Source organism: Cuculus canorus, chromosome 11 (genome assembly GCF_017976375.1).
Source record: "Cuculus canorus isolate bCucCan1 chromosome 11, bCucCan1.pri, whole genome shotgun sequence".
Lineage (NCBI taxonomy): Eukaryota > Metazoa > Chordata > Aves > Cuculiformes > Cuculidae > Cuculus > Cuculus canorus.
In genome coordinates this window covers 12,072,650-12,091,935 of record NC_071411.1, presented here as the reverse complement: position 1 = coordinate 12,091,935, position 19,286 = coordinate 12,072,650, and the positions used below count along the sequence as shown (strand labels likewise).

Here is a 19,286-nt window from a genome sequence, read left to right as displayed (position 1 = left end):
GCTGGTAGAACAATTTCTGTGTGCTGGTTTTATCCCATGAGGAACAACTACACTCTTCTACTTTGTAATAAAAATGAATTGTGTAATGGGGCCGGTGTCCCTGGTAGCTTTGGCTGTAGCTGTAAGATATGAATAGGTAGGTATACAGATAATACATTCCCTCTCTTGTTCTCTCTAATCTATCCCTCTGCCTACTTTGTAAACTGTACTTGACCAAGCTACAAACAGCTTTTAGTTTCTAAGGGCAGGAAAAGACAGTACACATCCCTGCGTGTCAGAAAACTAAGTGAAAATGACCTCTAGCTCTAAGGCACTTATTGAAAACCTATTTTAAATTGAATACACAAGCCAAGATAATACAGGCTGTTTGATAAGAAACATTAGAGAAATCCATAACACAAGGCGCTTTATTATAGGTTTATTACATCAATCTCTCCAGTGGGTAATGGAACTTGTAAATATACTCTTATGTAGGAGTCTCCTTGCGGGCTTTTTATTCATGCTGAAGTAAGCACAGCAAACTTATTTGCTGTCAGGGTACATTGAATTTAAGATTAGTATTTATTTTGGTTCTAAAGAGGTTTTGCTTTTGTGAATTGGAAGTTGGCGGAACAGCTGTACGAGAGGAAGTGGGAGCTGCAGGGAGTGTGGGGAGTAAATGAGTTTTTCAAGCAAACTGCTGGCACCCGTGTGGGCTGTGGGGTGTGTGCGCACACCATGGGGCACAGGTCCTGTGCTTAACTGCTCATTTTTCAGTGGAAAAACAGCAAGCTCCTCCTTAAACAAGCAAATATTTGCCTCTTCTTCGGGAGGAAGGAAAATGTTTGAGGAGGAGCTTGCTGGTTTTCCACTGAATAAACCCAGCAAGATGAAAAATGATCTGTGGGATTAAAGAAATACTTAGGGAAAATATTTACTGCATTACCATGCATACAGACACGGTCACAGTGTACTTTTTAGTACATATTTGTTCTTTAGTACTGAGATGCTTGTAATTCTTTTCTAGAGATAAGCAAAGTATTACTGCTGCAGCGACAAGCCAGCATGATTTTGTTTACTTGGAAGTAACAAAGGGTACACTTACGCTGAATAAAGAGTTAAGGGAAAGTTTACTTGGAAGTTCAAAGGACAAAAAAAGTTTAAATTGTAGCAATACTAAAATACTAACAAAAAATTCCCTACCTCACAAGCTTTTAAGTCTGTTCATTGGAGGATATAGTAATTAATTGGTAGTTGACTTAATATAAGGAAAAATCTCCTTAATTAAAGGATGTTAATTGCAAAGACCAGAAACCTGTTGAGGTGTCAGTGAAGTCAGCATTTAACATGTGACTTTAACAGCTTCACTGTTGTAGTTAATTCCTGTTCTAATTATAGGAGTATATTTCCATTCATACAGTACCATGCAAAAGGCGTTGTCACTGTGCTGCAAATTGCTGCAATTGTACACAAAATAAGTTTTTAAATTTTTTTTTATTCCCACAGCTCAGGTACATTCTTTCAATTGCAAAGCTTAAATCACGTCACAGCCTTCGGTACAAAAGTTGATTGAAATTGAAATCCATTATATTTTTCTAGTGGATGATGGAGTTAAAAATGCAGTGGAGAACTTGAGACCAGTGCTTGGGTAAAAGCTTCATCAGCTCCAGATGACTTTGACAGGACGGTGTTTAAAGCCCCCCCTGGGTGCTCCTCTTCAGGGTGCAGAGGTAGTGGATGGCTCAGTTTATAAGTAGTAAGCAAACTTCTCTGAGTGGTGAAATGTCCATTTTTGTAAGCAACCACACTGTGTAATGGCATAGTATGAAGGGATGTATTTTATGCTGGTGCATAATAAATAAGGCCATGTTTGAGTGATGTTTTGCCTTTCCAGCATTGACAAAGATCTTTTTACTGTATAAGACAGATTATGATTGAAGGACAAAAGATGTGAATGTTTAAGGTCTGAGGGTAGCAAATGTGCCTGTACCACAAAACCACTGCTGTGTCAAACCCAGGTGAAAGAAACTGTCCTGTTTATTCACCTGGCTGGTCACTTTCTTCTATTCTATACTATGCTATGCTATACTATTGCACAGTAATGCCAGCGCTAGTGTACATCAGCAGATAGTGTAGCACTATTTTTGTTACATATTCTCACGTATTAATTATGTATTGTAATTTTCATCTCTTGCATATTTAAAAAGGCAGCAGTTTTGAAGAAGGGATTCATTTCTACGTCTTTGAACTATTTTTGGCTGCCTCCTCAGTGCTCTTAGAAACTTCGCTGGCAGCTCCAGTGCTGAGAGCAGCCACACTTCTCATTTGAAGCGCTTTCAGGTACGATGAGTTGAGCAGCAAACAGGTCAAGAGAAACTTCCTCTGTGGCTTTGATTTCTTGCTGCTCACAGAACAATGCTCTGAGGAGACAGCAGTGCTACCAAAGAGATCCGTAAAGAGATCTGTTTAATTACTTTGTCTGCATATTCTTCATTATGGAGTGCAGTGATGTGCTTCTTGAAGAAGTTAAACCCAAAGCTTTCTGTTCCAGGTAAAAGATGGGTTACAGAAATTCTTATTTGTTTTTGAGGCATCTAAAAAAAACCAATCAGGAGGCTCTTTGTAGTGTGTTCTCAATCCAGTATAATCCTTGATTTTCAAAGCAGAGAAGGCCATTACTTTTTTTTAATTGTAATGAAAAAATTGCTGAAGCAGTGCACATTATTTTGATTACCCATTAAGCCTTCTCTTCACTAGAATGAAATTACATGATTTTCATTAATTTACTTGCGTTTAACTTCTCACTTGTAATTTACCAAAAGGAAAAAGCAAACCCCTGTCCTGGAGCTGGTTGTATCCCGGTTGCCAAAGTGCTCCAGATGGTCACAGCATTCAGATAAGTAATTCAATTCAACTCCTGATTTGGCATCTTCCTGATATTTTGGCCTATTTATAGTAAAACACAGTAAAGAATAACATTTATTAGCTCTCATTGGAGTTTTAGTCTGAGTTCTGTAAAGGCTTTAGTAACCTGCTGGTTTGGCATAAGTGGACATTATGTAGTGACTGATCTATTTCACTGGATCATATCAATGGAGTAAACTATGTAATTTCTAGTTGAACAATAAAATAAATTTGGGCTTTAATTATAAAGGGATAGGCCTCAATCAGATTACTTTCTCCTACAGAAATACATTTGATTTCCCTTCCGTTTGACTGTTGACTTGCTCTCTGCATTGATACCTAATCTGTTTTTTTAGCTCTGTAGTCATTTTATTGCAGCACGCCTCTTCAGAGTTTTTCCTTACGTCCTATGTCTACAGCAAAACAAGAACCTCCTTGGGGAACAGCTAGCTGTATTTCATCTCTGGAGGGGCAATTATTTTGTGTTTATCTTCAGTGCCTCTGGGTGACAGGTTGCAGGCAGTTCTCTGTGCGGGCACACAGAGGGGACAGACTCCTGTAAACCAGAGTGTGCCAGCATCACCAGTCAGCAGTGGCACTGGTGCTTCTCCGTGGTCACTACGGGCCTGGGAAGGTTTGGTAGACCGTTGTACTATCTGTCACTGTGACACTGCTTTGCAAATCTTTCATATGCCATTTGCATCAGGTCAAAGCCTAATCTGAAGTCACTACCTTTCTCTTAACGTTTGTGTTTTAAGTATCAGCATGCTCTGGGTGAATAACCAGAAGTCTCCATAAGCAAAGGAAACAGAACTTTTAACCTTGGCATAGGCTGCATTCTTGGGTAATTGCTGCTCTTTGGTGTCCTTCTATTGTGTGAAGGACTCCCACTGTAAGAAAGGGCTTCAAAAGGAGCTTCTCTTCCTGAAGCTGCACTGGGTGGTGGAGGTTTAAATGGAGCATTGGAGATGAACTCTGTCTCTGGGCCAACCCCACCATGCTGGCTTTAAACATTAGCGAGGAATATTTGAAAGCTTACCCTGATAGTGTTACACTAGATAGAAGAAAGATTTTACTTACCAGTGCCATCAAACTGAGCAGTTTTTGAGGGTGCTAAATTGCGGTGTAAGAAGTCATAAAAGTCTGGGTTTTGACAGCTATTACTGATATCTTTTCCCTGCTGCATTACTTAAAGTTCATAACATTTTTTAAAAATTAAGGGAATACATGCTATCCATGGGCAGATTGTACAAATTGTACTCCCAGTTGCTCTTTTGATGTTTTACTGATTGAACTCCAGGAACTTTATTTAAGCTGTCCTCAATTTGGCATTCAGCGGCATTAATTTTAATGCCAGAATCATGTGGGATCAGGTGTTTGCGTGTCTGTGTGTGCTTGTAGAGAGTCTGGTACCTCTGCAGGGTGATGACCCAGCCGATTAAATGGGGATAAATAGTGGCTTTCAGAAAAAAGAGTTGGTGAGTCCGAGTGCTGTAGGTCCTTGTGTGGGGGTGGCTGGTGTGCCCTAGCAGACAGAGCCACAGCAGCTCCCCTGCCCCCTACAGTTTCTCAGTGCAGGGAATTGCCCACTGGAGAGTGGCAGTGCTTTTTGTTCCTGCTCTGCTGAGTGTTACAGAAACATTAACTAAAAAAAAAAGAAAGGACAACTCCTCAAATGTGCCCTGAATTGGTGCGATTCCACTGACTTCAGTGAAGTTAAGGAGGTTTACACCAGCTGAGGTGCCAGCCTGGTGTCCCGACAGCAGACTTCAAATACCTTAAATCCATTTATATAACGTAACCACCTGGAGATTATAGCATTGTATCGTGTTTAGAGGATTAAACACTTTTGCTTAGTGGCAGTGGGAAGAGCTAGTGAGGTTTTCCTATCCACAGCCAGCAGCATGATACCGTGCAGTGTGATGCCTGGCACATTTCATGAGGGTGTGACTTTGATTTACCCCTTTGTATAACTTTAAAGGAGAGGTTATTCTCTTTTGAGAAACAAGTTGTTTCTTTTTAAATCCCATATACCCAGGATGCCATCAGGCTTGCATTCAGTGCGACCTGAGAACATTACAAGCTGATGCTGACAATTTTGCATCAAAAATATAAAACATTATAAACATAAGGTTTACCTCTTTCACCATTCTTTCAGTCACACCAATCTCTTACATTCAAATAGTCTCTGTTTTTCTTAACGAGTACAATATTTGTAATGAGGCAGATGCTTAAAAGGTGCCTGTACCAGTAGTATACAGTAGAAAGAATGTGAAACCCGTGCTCACCTTATTCCCGTGTTTATGAAGTATTTGCTCATGGGAGTCACATGTGAAACATCATGTTGAATTTGCAAGACCTACATGCTATAGTCAGCTGCTTGTATCCCAAGTGGCAGAGTTTGGAAGGGGCCGTGAAAGGCTCTGCTGCCAAAGTACAGGTGCAGTGGTCATTGTTGCCTTCCTAAGGCTTCAAAGGGAGCAAGTATTGCCCTTCTTAGCATGGATGTGTATATATTTTAGGAGAAACTATGCTTGTCTTCCATGTGCTCTTCTCTTATTCTTTCTTTATATTGAAATTCGGTTAGAAAAATTGCAAATCCCAAGTTTGTTTTTTTTCAGGAATTTATTTACAGTTCAATTCTACTTTCTTCTGCAAAACAGCCTTCATATATTAAAATCTCTCTGAAGAGCACCTTATTTGTTCTGAAGCTTGTATGCTTTTAAAAGTTTGAAAGGCATTGAATAAACAACTTGGCTGCCTTGATTTAGGTGGACACTGCCTTTATTCTTCAGCTTTTTTAAAAACAGACTTGCTATAGATCAGAGTTATTTTCTGAAATAATTTAAACTGAATGCTTCTAATACAATTTAATACAATTATTTTAGTTAAAAATAAAATAGCTCTTCTGCAGAATCACAGGCAAATGTAGGGGAACGAGAGGTGAGCATGCCATGGGAGAGATATTTGCAGTTTTCCAAGAGAGACGGGTACCTTGGTCTTCCAAACATTCAGTGGCAGGTAGACCCATGGGCAGACCATGGCTGTTTTAGCATGGTCTCTGCTTTCATATGCTTATTTCCATTACGTGGTTGTCAGTTAAATAAAAGCTGTGCACCTTGACTGCATCTGTCACCTTCAGATGACTAATATGGGAGAAGACTCAAATGTCATCACCTGTGTCCTACTATGATGTTGTTCCAGGGACAACAATGTTCAAATATTACCAAAACCAAACAGACAAGGAGAAATGTGCATATTGTGTATTGAGCTAACAAATAGCTGATTTACTCTCTGCTTTGTTCATACTTTAAAAGCTTTGTGCCTGCCTGTTGGCAGTAAGTCATGCGTGCTAGCTGAATGCTGGTCTCTTCCTGGGAAAGTATTCCTTATGTTCCCATAATTACTCAGCTAATCTGGGCATAAGCAAGGGCTTGTTATGGCAGCTCTCAGCACCGCTTCTCTTAATACTGTGTGACTAAATATCAAAGTCATCCCTGATGTATTCTTTTGTATACAGCATTGTATTTTCTTGCCATAATTGCAAAAATGTATGCCCATGACCCAGAACAAGCGGATTTACAGTGCCCTGTTGACAAACTGAACCACCATACGTGCATTTTCTGACCAGTGACATAGTGCAAATTAAGTTACCGGTCTTTTGCTTGAAGTGTGCCAGACTGATTATCCCTTGCTCACTGCTACCCAGGAGCAGTCCTGCAGAGCTCACGAGGCACTGGTAATTTGATCTGCTTATTCACAAATATTTGAGAAGGGAATCCGCTGCCTAAACCTCTCTGTAAATAGCCGGATAAAAGTTGGCAGAAATCAGCTTTACTTCTGACAGTGGCTAATGTACTTATACCTGAAAACAAAAAAATGGGGTTCACCTTGAAGTGATGTGCCAGAGAGAGTTCCTTTCACCTTGAAGATTTCTGCAGAATTGGGCTCCTCGATCAATTTGAGAGCCTGTACACATTGCCAGAGTACCCTTTTGTTTTTCCAGCAACAGATGATACAGAGATTATAGGTTATTGCTCTGGGGACTTCTCTTTTCTAAGGCTTCAGGATTTTAAAGGAAAGGGACTTTTTCAATATAAGTATTTTATAACTTTTTACTGTCCACTGGTGGGGTGGGAAGGATAGCATTTGTTAGCCTGGACACCTTCCTTATTGCATGAAAGATTAAAATCAATTGAAGTTCAGGGAGCTGCTGTGGAAAGGAAACATGGTTTTAAAATATGCACACAGACCTGCTACATCTGCCTTTTTTTTATATCCACTTTATAGTCCCTGTCATACTCAACACAAGTGAAAATCTTACAATAACGATATGTGTTCTTGGAAGACACCGATTATATCCACACCTTAAATTTTACTAATAAATCAATACGTAATTAGTACGGACCTTTGAAAAATTTATAATACCTTATCCACAAATAGTTCTGCACAAGGACACCCAGCACTAGAGGGATCTGTAGACTCTTGTAGGAGGTTGAAGAATAGTTGGAGGTTATTTTGTGTGCACAGTGATGTGCTGTACTGGGGTATATGGAGACAAAATGACCATTGGGGTACTGTCAGAGGTGAAGGTAATGTCAAATCAGGTATAAATATAAGCGTTTCTAATAGTCTAGGATGTTGGCAACAGCTTTCTGAATTTCACAGGTTCAGGTCTCTTATTAGGCAAAAACCGTTTTCAGCCTGAACCTGAATAGTCTTTGCTCCTCTATGCCTGTTGCATCCAGGACTTGTTTTCCACAGGGATGGGAAAAAGATCAGCCCAGTATCAATTTCTTGCTTCAAGATGCGAGTTCAGTCAGGATTCAAAGGCCCTGGGAATAATCCTTGTGGTCGGACTTTGCCTGTGCTTTCCCTACGGGCTGCTCTTGAATCTACCACTTCCAACATCACAGGACTGCAAGAACCTGAGGCCACAAGTCTTCAGATGTGGGATGGGGCTTCTACCCCTGCTGCTACTGTGACAGGCCACCTGCATGCCTGGTGGGGAATGAAGATAATGGATTGAGGCAAGATGTTTCAGAGCTGCTGTTCAGTGATTAAGATTGGTGCATGGATGGAGTAGACCGTGAGCTACATTTGTCCATTAAGGACCAGTTTCTTTGTAGTTGATTGATCTCCTTGGTTATAATTATGGCATGGCCCGAGCTGAATTTAAAAAAGAAAACAGCAATCCTATAACCCATGAAATACGCTAAATACCAGTATTTTGTCTAAGGCTCTATATAATCCAGTCATCGGAGATGCTCTGAACTGAATTTTTAATGTGCAATATTCAAAAGCAGAGTGGCAAAATGACGATGATTGCATTGGCACATAAATGTCATTTTCAAGATGTTTAACTGCACTCAGTGAAGTTTGTAGCAAGGGGTTTTATGTGAATGAGCACAGCCCTTGCAGATGATGTGGTCCTTTCCAACCTAGTGATTCTATGATTCTATGTCAAACATCCCTGTCATTTCCCTTCCATTCACAGAGGAGGTTTAGTAGTCCTGGTGTTTGGTGGCTATGATCATTTTGTTTCCATGTACACTGGTACATGCAATAGTGTCAGACTTTGACTGTTTTTATCCTTGTAATCAGCAAATTTGACTGATTAAGTAATGATGCTGTACTATGAATTGTTAGTGATAGTCGTAGGGGAGAAGGAAGAACATAACTAAGGAAAAATGTATCCAGCAACTGAAGAGGTAAGTCCTGGGTTTCAATCTGGGCTCGGTTCAGCAATGTGCTGGTGGCTTAATAATGTTTGACAGATTATGTGATAAAATAGGTTTGGACACATTCAGAATAGATGTCTTATGCAGCAGCTTTTGAGAACCTTGCTGAACCTGTGATATTATTCATGTCTTAAAATGAGAATGTATGTCTTTGTTACTTCAAGAAGAAAAATGTGCTTTTTTTTATTATTACTGTGCAATTGTAACAATAGATGTGCTAGGTAGGGACAGTATTTTAATTTCCTGTCATAACGCTGTGTTTCTAGGATTGGATATATAACTCTGCTGGATGATTTCCTCAGGGCTATAGCTTAACTTAGAAGACATCAGAACAAGCTTGACTATTATTTATATTTGAAAGTATATTTCAGAAATACCCCTTTGGTTATTTCTGCTCTTTCAGCACCGGAGATCAACAAATAACCTGATCATTAAAGAATAAAGAGTCAGTTCTGTGTTATCTTCTGTAACTGATCTTTTGACAGAAGGCCTGCAGAAGCCCCAGTGCTCTTCTGCTGTATTGTTGTTGTTGTTGTTGTTAACTAGTGTTGTTGTCTTATAATTGTTCAGAGCTTTATTGTGGGCTGATATCATCCTTAACAGAGCGGTGAAGTTTTATCTGTTTATTTTCCTGATGTCAGCTGTGATGACTCAGGGAGAAGGCTGCTTGTTGAAGAAATTTGTGATTTTCGTCAGTAATAGAGAAATGTGCTTTTATTGTATACTGAAGAGAACATCTGTGATCCTAATAATGCTGTTGACTTACTAAGAGAATACAAATTACATTCTATTAGATAAGGTTTTTGTCATAGGACAAGCCACTCATTATGCTGCTTTGGGAATCGCCTCCTCCCAGCTGTCTAGCCCCAGCAGGCGAGGCACAGGGAAAACTTGCTTGCTTTTGCATGTAGGGATCAGGTAGCAGCATTTTATTTGAAAAGTGCTAACTTGATGATATTTGCTATAATTAATGCTGTGGCATTTAAATAGGTGAAATTATGATACCACTGTGGTGCAGTCAGATTGAATGAGAGGTCTCACAGATGAACTCCCTGAGCTGGAGCCTGACCCGCAGTTGGCATTTGCAGTTTGGCTTCTGTGCTCCAGCATTACAGGACTTGGGTAGAGGCAGCTGATGGGCTTGCTACTGACCTCCCCTAACTGATGAACCCTGGGCTTCCCTCGGAGGTCAGAGCACACTCACATCGGGGTGGATATGTTTAACCCTGCCTTTAATTCAAACTGCTCCGGATACTTGGGTCACTTGTAAGTAGACTCATCAGACCATTACTGTCTATCTCCATTTCAAATTCTGGAGCTCTTCCATGCCTGCCTTTGCAAGAGTCCAGGTTTATTTCATCGTGTCTTCTGAGCCTCTGGATTTTTATGGCAGTGTTACTGTCTCTGAGGAATATCTGACATTGCTTTTGAACTCAGGTATCAGATGCTTGCCTGTCAGATGTCACCTGTCAAGCATGGGTTTCCACTTTAACTGCACTTGTACGTGGTACAGCAGTGACCTAGGAAATAAAAGTATGTCAGAAAAGAGAGATGATACTGGAAGCAGCCATCTGGCTCATGGTCCCTCTTGAAGACCTGTCATGTGCTGCAAAACAAGCCCACCTGGTGCTACGAGGGGTCAGGAGAGAGGTGGCGGCAATCTTCCTCATCCAGCTTCTCACCTGAGCAGCAAGCCTGCAGGGGATGTCTTGGACACAGTCTCTGGGAGAGTGTTTTTCTCCCACGGCTCAGAGTGTTGCAGTGGGACTGTAGAAAGTGCAGCTTATAGAGTGGTGGAGTGATGATGATATGGAGGGAAAGAGCCTCATCATTTGTTTCAGGTTTGCTCCCAGTTAAAGTATCTGGTTGTTGGTTTGTTCTCTTTATTAATCTTCGCCATTTTTCTCTCTTAAACATGTGTCAGCCATGGTGCAGTGGTGGTATGATTGGCAGCGCAACAGTGGAGGGTGGTGACTGTCTCCAAAGATGCAGAGCTATGAGGCCCTTCGCTTAAACGTAACACTTCATACGGGAGTTTTTAAATTTCCTTTTTTCTAAAAAAAAATATGCTTTTCTGTTTCTTTTGAATGGAAAGCACCTTCAGCAGGTCTTGTTCATTGAGATGTCTACAGAATTGTTTGTAGTAGAACTATCTAGTGTGAAAAATTCTATCTTTGCAATTTAAGAACCATTAGCACCATTTGTGTGTGTAGTTGATGTTAATAAAAGTGAGAGACAAACAGTAGAGTGAGCCATCCAATTTAGTCTTTTCCTGCTCAGGAGGATGTAATGCAGCTGACTAACCTTGAAGAGCAGGCTGTTGTGTTAATCAGTGATGCCCTTGAGCTGTCCTATCCCTTTCACTTTCCAGTTTCCTGAAGAGTTGCTCTTCCCAAGGTGCAGTTTTGTCTTGAAGAAATACCGACTTATAGCACTGTACGAAAATACACCAGCACACATAGCAGAAATGAATTCCCTCAGCAGCAAACAAGGAAAGGATTTTTATCATTTATACTGGATATAGTCCAAGGATTCTCTCTTTGGTTTGGTTGTTATCCTTCCCTACAGTGTGGAATATTCAATTAAACCTTCTCTCAAATTGGCCATAACTTTCAATGAAAATTAAAGCAGTTCTATTTCAGTAACAATATCCGTCAACGGGCTTAATGTTCAGAGAGAACAGGAATGGTTTCACCTGTTCGTGTGAATTAACCTCAGTTAACATTTTTCATGTTTCAGTTTCTCAAAAGCACAGAAAGACGACAAGCATTTGGCACCCTACTGGTTCTACTGGCCCTCAAATCTGGGGTACTGGAGGGACACAGAATACATGATCTTCATTTAGAACACATTTAAATTAATCTGGCACATTTTAATAAGTTTTGTGAGTCACCAGAAAAAAAAAAACATATATATATATATCTCAGCAGAAGCTAGGATAACAGAATGTTCTTTTAAATTATCAGTCACATTCTGTCCAACAGCATATGGGCATACACCTTGTAGTGTGTTTAAAAATGTTTCTTTTATCATGAAATTCAGTGAAATTTCCTATATCTTGCATCTTCTGAAAGAAATACACTTCTCTCAGAGGAGGCAGACCCAGAGCAGTAGTCCATTTGTTTCATCTGACAGAAGGGGAAAAAATGCATTTTGGTAACCAATCTTGTTTGCAACTTGTCTTAAGCTGAGGGCAGCTCAGTGTTCATTTGGGGTTAACTCATTTCGGGCTTGAGTAAAAGAAACGTAACTCAGAAAAATAAAATCTGTCAGTAGGACAGTATCTCAACACTTAGCTTGTCTGGAAAGGTTACTTATTGTGTTTTCCCAGGACAGTAACAAACGTGCAAGGAGTAGCTCACGTTACGTGGTAGCTGCTGAAAATGAAAGAGAGCAAAGTGAGCTAAGAACGTCTGAGCAGCTTTCCTATGTATTATACACATATATGTCTTGCTTCATTGTTCTGTTTGATTAAATGACCAAAAGAGAAAGGCACAGGAAAAGCTGCTTAAGCTCATGAAAGAGCCTCCTAACATCGGTGAGCTGTGGATCAAATGACTATGATTCTGTGTGGGACACTTCCCTGCCCATCGCAGGGGGTTGGAACTGGATGATCTTTAAAGTCTCTTCCAACCCAAACTATTCTATGATTCTATGACTAATATTGTTCATCAACGGTAAACTAAAAATATAGTTGCTTCGTGACTGTGAGTCCCTGAACATATAAATAGAGCAGCATATTACTGTTTTTAACTTTTTTTTTTTTTAAAAAAAAATAAGTTTAATTCACCTTTCAAAGTTATCTGGATAACAAAACTGCTTCCACAAACCCAGACACTGTAATAGAGCAAATGCATTTGCCTGTGGTGACACTAAACATCTGAGATCTGTTTCTACCCAGTGACATTGTAAGTTAGTAAAAAATGGACTACATATGGTACAGATACTTCTAGTTTTCTGTCTGTAAGAATCTAGATAGCAGTTTGTTTTATTTATTAGTGAATATTTAGTGTTCTTTGAACCAAATCCTCCTCTTTTGTAAGGTACCGTGGCTCAACTCTTGTCACACGCTGTGTTAGGATCTGAGCTGCAGTGATTTCAATCATGCATTAGACTGTAGCAAAAGGACTCTATGGGCTGAAGATTAAATAGTTTGGACTTGCTTATCTTGGTTATACACAGGCAGCAATAAGAGAAAGAAGAAAGGCACTCAAAATAATTTTATCTACCCAGTGTTGCAAGGTTTGTCCCTCCTCTTCTGTTCCCCCGGTATGCTGGCAGCTGCTTTCAGAGCTTCTCTCTGCCTGACCAAATGCTGTTCTCTTGAAAGCCAGGTAACAGTTGACCAAGGCTTTCCTTCTTGTGCCTAACAGGAAGAGAAGTGGGTTTTTGCCATGTAAAAGCTGAATGCTAAACATTGTGAGCAGCAGATGTTGTAATACTTGGAGAGCTGTTTCACGTGGTGATCTTTTGTGGGCTTCTGTCTTCCATGTCTCATAGGGATTTTTCTAAATTGTACTTTGTTTAGTAATGATATACACTGATTGTAATGTTTCTTCCATATGTTAACTCCCTGTCAAACACCCTGTGGCGTCATAGGGACCAGTTTTGTTGTACTATAAAGACCACCATCTCACCCCATACAGTGTACACCATAGCAGTCAAATAATTTCCTGGACATATGGAGATACATTTTATGTTGAGCATTTGGACCCTTTGATTTGCTGATGTGTCTGTTTCCCAACTCAAGTATCTGCTATCTACTTTCTAATGCAAGGTGTATCATCTTATGATGGGAGGAAGACCAAGAATCTGACCTTTAGATTGTTGTGATACAATATAAATCAACACACTCTAATTGCAAATGACAGCACAACGTGACTTGAGTCCTTTGTGTGGGGTGTGAGGCAGATGACGCAGCCGATGCAACGCATACCTGAGTCAGCATGGTTCGCTAACTGGATTAGCTGTGATGGTCTGTCTTGTGCCTGTCTTGGCATTAATCAAGCTCATTTTTTATGGGATTTGAAGCAACTCTTACATAGGACCTGAGCACCAGCCTAGCTTCTGTATTTTACAATTAGAAAACTGCATAAGTTAGAATGTATTTTAATGCTCTTGTTTTCAAAACCGTTAATATAGTCCTCAGAGCTATAATCTTTATGGACCAGATTGTAATGTTCTTCCTTATGGTGAATGTGAGACTGTTCAAGGAATGAAGCAGCCCTGGGTCTCAGAAACAAGTCAGGATATCATAATCTAGCCCTGTATGCTTTATGGGTATTATTATCTTTTTCTGCCAGCAACAGTAAGTTGCATACAGGTATAATTTAAAGCTAGAGATTATGTGAAATGTGTTGTGAATAATAGATGAGTCTCAGTCAGATATTGTTAACGTATAATTAAAAGTAAAGATAAATGCAACTGATATGACTGTGTGCTTAGTGCGTTCTCTTTTGTGGTGGTGCCTGAGGGAGGAGACTTGGGGTAGAGGTTGCTCCATTATAATCTTCCTGGCAAAGTCTCTTTGAAATCCTTCTGTGGAGACAACAGCATTTTCTCCCTGGAGTAAAGAGCTATTGTTCCGTCCGTAATAAATCCAGCCGATTTCCCTGTGTTGAGGGATATGAGGGCTATTCACATTCATTCTCACTCTCCTCCTGGTGGGCAGATGCATCATCTTCTGTTCATTCCTTTTGCTTTCTAATTTCTTTTTAACATCCTATCATTTTAATATTTTATTATTCATTCTCCTCTGACCTTCTATGCCCACAAATTCCCTGCTTGTCCATCAAGATGGACTTCTGGCAGCAGACTAGTTGGCAGCGTGACTGCCTGGCCAAGGTGCCATCCGTGCTCATGTCACTGTGAGTCCCTGCCTTCAGCAGCAAGGGGGTTGTGGGTACCAGCAGCAGCAGCACCGCGATAGCCCAGGCAGTTGCCCTTTGTCCTGCTGGTAGTCTGCAAGCACAGAAATCTGCCATGAGGATAGTACGGCAGAACACAGTTAGATGTTCAAGCAAGGCTACTCCATTCGGCTAAAAGACAGAAGGTCCTTTCTTTCTTTAGCTGTGTTTAATAATAAAAGTTTGGTGTTTTTTTTTAATTTGCAGAGAAAATAGTTCAATGTTTAAAAGTGAAACTGAGCATTCTGATTTCTAGTGAGCTGTGCTATCGCAATAGGGTCATGCCTGTTCCCTTTCATTTGAACTTCAGGTAAAGTTTCAATCTGTGCTTTATTTAAGGCACAGATGTTTTCATGAGTTTTGACTCCATGTGAGATTCAATGGCTTTGGGAAAAAAAAAAAAAGAAATGATTATTTTGAAAGAAACTGTCAATATCACATCATTTCTAGGGTGAATGATGCACAGCTTCTTGCTGCCAAGATACTATTTTATATTTTAACACTGAGTACATGGAGATTCCATCAAGTGTCTGTCACTTTTTTTCCACTTTAACGCAGATGACAACGCACTGCATGGGCCAGTTTTCCTTCAGGAGCCCAACAGCATGATCTTCCCCTTGGATTCAGAGGAAAAGAAAGTGAAGCTGAGCTGCGAAGTAAAAGGAAATCCCAGACCAACCATCGGGTTTGTTGAATGTTTCACTATTCTTTAGCATAATCTCCATGCTATGGCAATATCCCTTAGGAGCCCATCTCCTGTTCATGTCATGCGGTGTAACTCAGTGATATCCCTGGAGTCTTCCGCAGTGCTGACTGCAAAAAAAAAAAAAAAAAAGTGCATCAGGAAACCACATGTTGTAACACAATTGTAAAATTTTGACAAGAGTTCAAAAAGTTTATGAAGGGATTATAGTCTTGCCTCCCAGATTAACTATCCTTTTCCATAAGCATGGATGAAGCTCTTAATTATTTTCAGCTTCATTAACTGTTTTAGGATCCTTAGAAAGAAGATGCCATCTACCACTATGATGATGCTGCTGTAAATCACTTAGGCTGCGGCGTTTTTTACCTTCAGTGCCTTTCTCGTTTTGTTCACCAAGTAAATGCCACTCTGAAACCAATTAGAGTTGTCAGACCTCAGTCACTGTGCTGTCTTCTAACGTGACTGAGTATTTAATGCAACAAACTCTGTTGATTCACCGGTGCAAATGTATTCAAATTGTTTCTCTGTATGTTCTGGTAAGGGGAGCTGCTGTGCGGCTGTGGCTCCCTCATTTGCTCCTTCGAGCGCCAGTAGGGGTGAGAGTTGCTGCAACTGGGGCGACGCGGTGCTGGTGTTTCTCAGTGCCCCGGTTTGTGACAACATCTGCTGTGAGTGAATTTTCTTAAATTTAAAAACAACCAACCAGCAAGTTGGGAGAGGAAAAGGAACCTCAGTGGACTTGAATTGTTTAAAGATCCTGTTTCTGGGACTAACCCTTGCCGAATTATTAATTCCAAAGAGCAGCAGCACTAGCAACTACAGAATCATTAATCATATCAGAGACTGAGATATATGTCAAGGATATTGCTCTCTCAGTTAAATACTGGAATATTTCACTACTGTGCAGGAAACTTTCCTGCTTTTTTTTTTTTTAAATAATAAGTGGTTAAAGATGTTTTAAATCTTTATTTGCTACATGTTGTATTTCAAGTACCCAAGCGTATCCATTAATATTAGCAGAATTTAACTTTGGCATTTTGTGCTATAGGTGGAAGTTAAATGGAACCAGTATTGGCATCGGTATGGATTACCGCTACAGCATGGTGGAAGGCAGCCTGTTGATCAATAATCCCAATAAAACCCAAGATACTGGAACATACCAGTGTGTAGCAACAAACCCATTCGGAACAATTGTCAGCAGAGAAGCAAGGCTTCAGTTTGCTTGTAAGTAACAACACAGCCTCTGTTCATGCAGCATGCTAGAAAAACTGAGCATGCAGTGCCTGCTTTCCTTACCCTTTTCTATTGCATTATGTAGTATTCTCTGAGCTTTTCATGGAGTAGAGAAAACACCTGGATTTAGAGTACAAATGCGAGTGAGGAATAGATGCCTTGGTTTATCATTATTTATCTACAACTACATGCAGTATGCAGGGTAAAATGCCACAGGTCTTGATGTGAATTAGCATTATATGCAGTTATGAAAAGCCATTTTGAGGTACACAATAAAGTCCATAAAAGTTTATGGATGATAATGCAGAACCACTAGTCATCTTTTTTTTTTCATGTAGTTACAAAGGTGAAGACAGAGAATAGATACACAGGGTTATTCATCCAAATCTGTGTGGTTTCTCTGTGCCATTGTCCTGGGAGGGGTGTACATTATTGCTTAGTTATCACAGCAGGACCTTCTATGAAATGTCCTTGCATGCACATGCAGGAGTTCAAGGCAGTCCATTCCCAGACAGGAATCCATCAATAACAGTGAGCTGGGCTTTCAGTAGAACTCGATGAAAGATGCTTCTCACTAACTGCTAAAAGAAGTTGGTGTGCTCCAGCTACAAAAATAAAAAAGTAAAGATGCTAGTAAATGCGAGGTTCATGCAACACAGAGATGTGATTTGTAGTGAGAAATATTACTGTGAGTAAAGCCGCACGGTTTACAATATATCATCTGTTTGCTTATGACCTGCTTGTGTTTTTCTGCAACTGAAGGTGTGGGCAGTGAACAGCTTCCTCTAGACCAGTCTCATCACTTCAGATTTCAATATGTGAGGGCGATCACTTCATCAATATTGTATTGGTCTGCTTCTCTGGAGACCCTTTTTTTACAGCAGACCCAAGGCAAATTGTGGCCTTCTGCTACCTATGAGGGTGAGCCTGGGAATTATCATTTGGAGCAAAGTGCTTCGGAGCTCCCTTGGCTGGAGTCATCCTGTTTGCTGAAGTCAATCTTTTAATGACAAGCTGAGTACCAGGTTGCAGTTCCTTAGATGCTGGTCCCAGGCTTCAAAGGGATAGGAAGGAGAATGATGATGTTGTTAAGTGCAGTTGCCGCTCACTTCTTGAGTGGAAATATATGAGCTTCCTTGCTAACTCAAATTATTATGCATCAAATAGCCAGGGTCTCACAAACAGAGTGTTCTGTGCAAAAATTGAGAAACAACCAACCTTTAACATTTTATCTTTGCTTCAGACACAGAACGTTTATTAAATTCTGTCGATCCCAACATTGGAAACTTTTAAGATTCAGCTGGACAGGGTGCTGGGTCATCTTGTCTAGACTGTGCTTTTGCCAAAAAAGGTTGCACAGGTGATCCTTGAGGTCCCTTCCAGCCTGGTATTCTAGGATTCTGTGATTAATTTATCTGTCTTGATGAGTGATACGTCAGGCAAAAATCTTTCAACCTTTCTAGTTGACCAAATACAAATTTTGTTTGTCTGATTCTTAGTTAAGAAGATTGAATTCAAAAAACAAAGCATGTTCTTTTCCAGTTAAAGATGGGGAAGTTGAATAAATGGATTGGGTTTGATTTCTAAAATTTATTTTAGTTTGCTGAAAGAGCATAATCGGCTTAGCAACGTTTGAACTAAAAAAAAAAGCATACCTCAAGGTAGGCTCTGTTCACAAAACAGTAAGTCATTTTGTCTTTTATAATCAAAGGGATTGCAACCAGAACTATCTGAATTATGAAATACTGAGTGGTTTAAGTTTATTATCGATGCTGTGCTTCTAAGAAACGCTAGAAATGGGCATCTGTATTAGTAATGAGTGTTTTTCAGCCTTGACATCCAAGACACATGGAAGCAGTAGCACTGCTTAATATAGCTACTTACCTTGATGTAGTTTTAATCAACGTGATCATTTTTCAATGGCCTTCTGTAGATTCTGCGTGGAATAACTTTAAATGTTGTACGGTTTCCTCTTTCTAGCCTCTGGCAAGCTCTCTGAAGCTGTTTGCTTTCACTTGCACTCTCAAAAGTTTTTCATTTTATCAAGTTGTTTGCTTTGAATTTACGCCTTTGTTTGGCAGCTAGATTGCACAAGCAGTCTCTGACCCAGCTCCAGCACTTCAGCTTGGTCTCCTACACCCCACTGTTATATGTATTTAACTGTGGAAACCCATTTGGTTAGAGGCTCAGGATGGTACTGCTTAACCTGTCCATAGCTTCCCCCTTCGTCTGAGCAACTTCGTATTTTCCAGCAAAATTGATGTATTTTTATGTTCCCATTTTTATTTCTGAGGAAATTTATGCTGGGTCTTTTGAGGCTGTTGTATGGGAGTTGAGGTTTCTTGTTCTTTTAAGGGTTAAATTCTGAATCCTAGGGCATCATTAATATGTGTTCATTCATTCTTCAAGAGTTGTCTTATTCTTCTCTAGCATTTTCACTGAAGATTAAATTGATGTAGCTATTCAACCTCTGGCAGAGGTCAGAGAGGGTGAGCTATTTAATCCTTGAAATATGTATTTAGGTTACAAACTCATTACGATAACAGTGCTAATATTTTCCCCAATACTTGCTTTGTGATATATCATTTACATTTCAAATTTGTTCTCTCTCTTTTTTTCTTTTTTACTCCAATGCTACTTGTCTGTGAAGTTGAACGTATTTTTTGAGAGTGAGGATTCTGCTGTGCCACAACAACAGAATATGGATTAATGATACCCTAAACCCTGTGCTTATAGCAATACAGGCTATCAAAAAAATAAAAAAAAGCTTTAAGCTCTGAGTATGAATTCTAATAATGGCTTCTCCAAAATGATATATGA

At 39.9% G+C, this 19,286-nt stretch overlaps 1 protein-coding gene across 6 annotated transcripts in view; it reads left to right on the top strand.

Moving 5' to 3' along the window:
• Positions 1-19,286, top strand: part of LOC104063581 (contactin-4) — a 334,408-nt gene that overhangs the window by 193,963 nt on the left and 121,159 nt on the right. For all 6 annotated transcript variants that reach the window (XM_054076800.1, XM_054076804.1, XM_054076799.1 and 3 more), the window contains 2 exons: positions 15,089-15,215; positions 16,282-16,457. In XM_054076800.1, the coding sequence (XP_053932775.1) occupies positions 15,089-15,215; positions 16,282-16,457 (303 nt within the window). The remainder of the gene's footprint in view (positions 1-15,088; positions 15,216-16,281; positions 16,458-19,286) is intronic.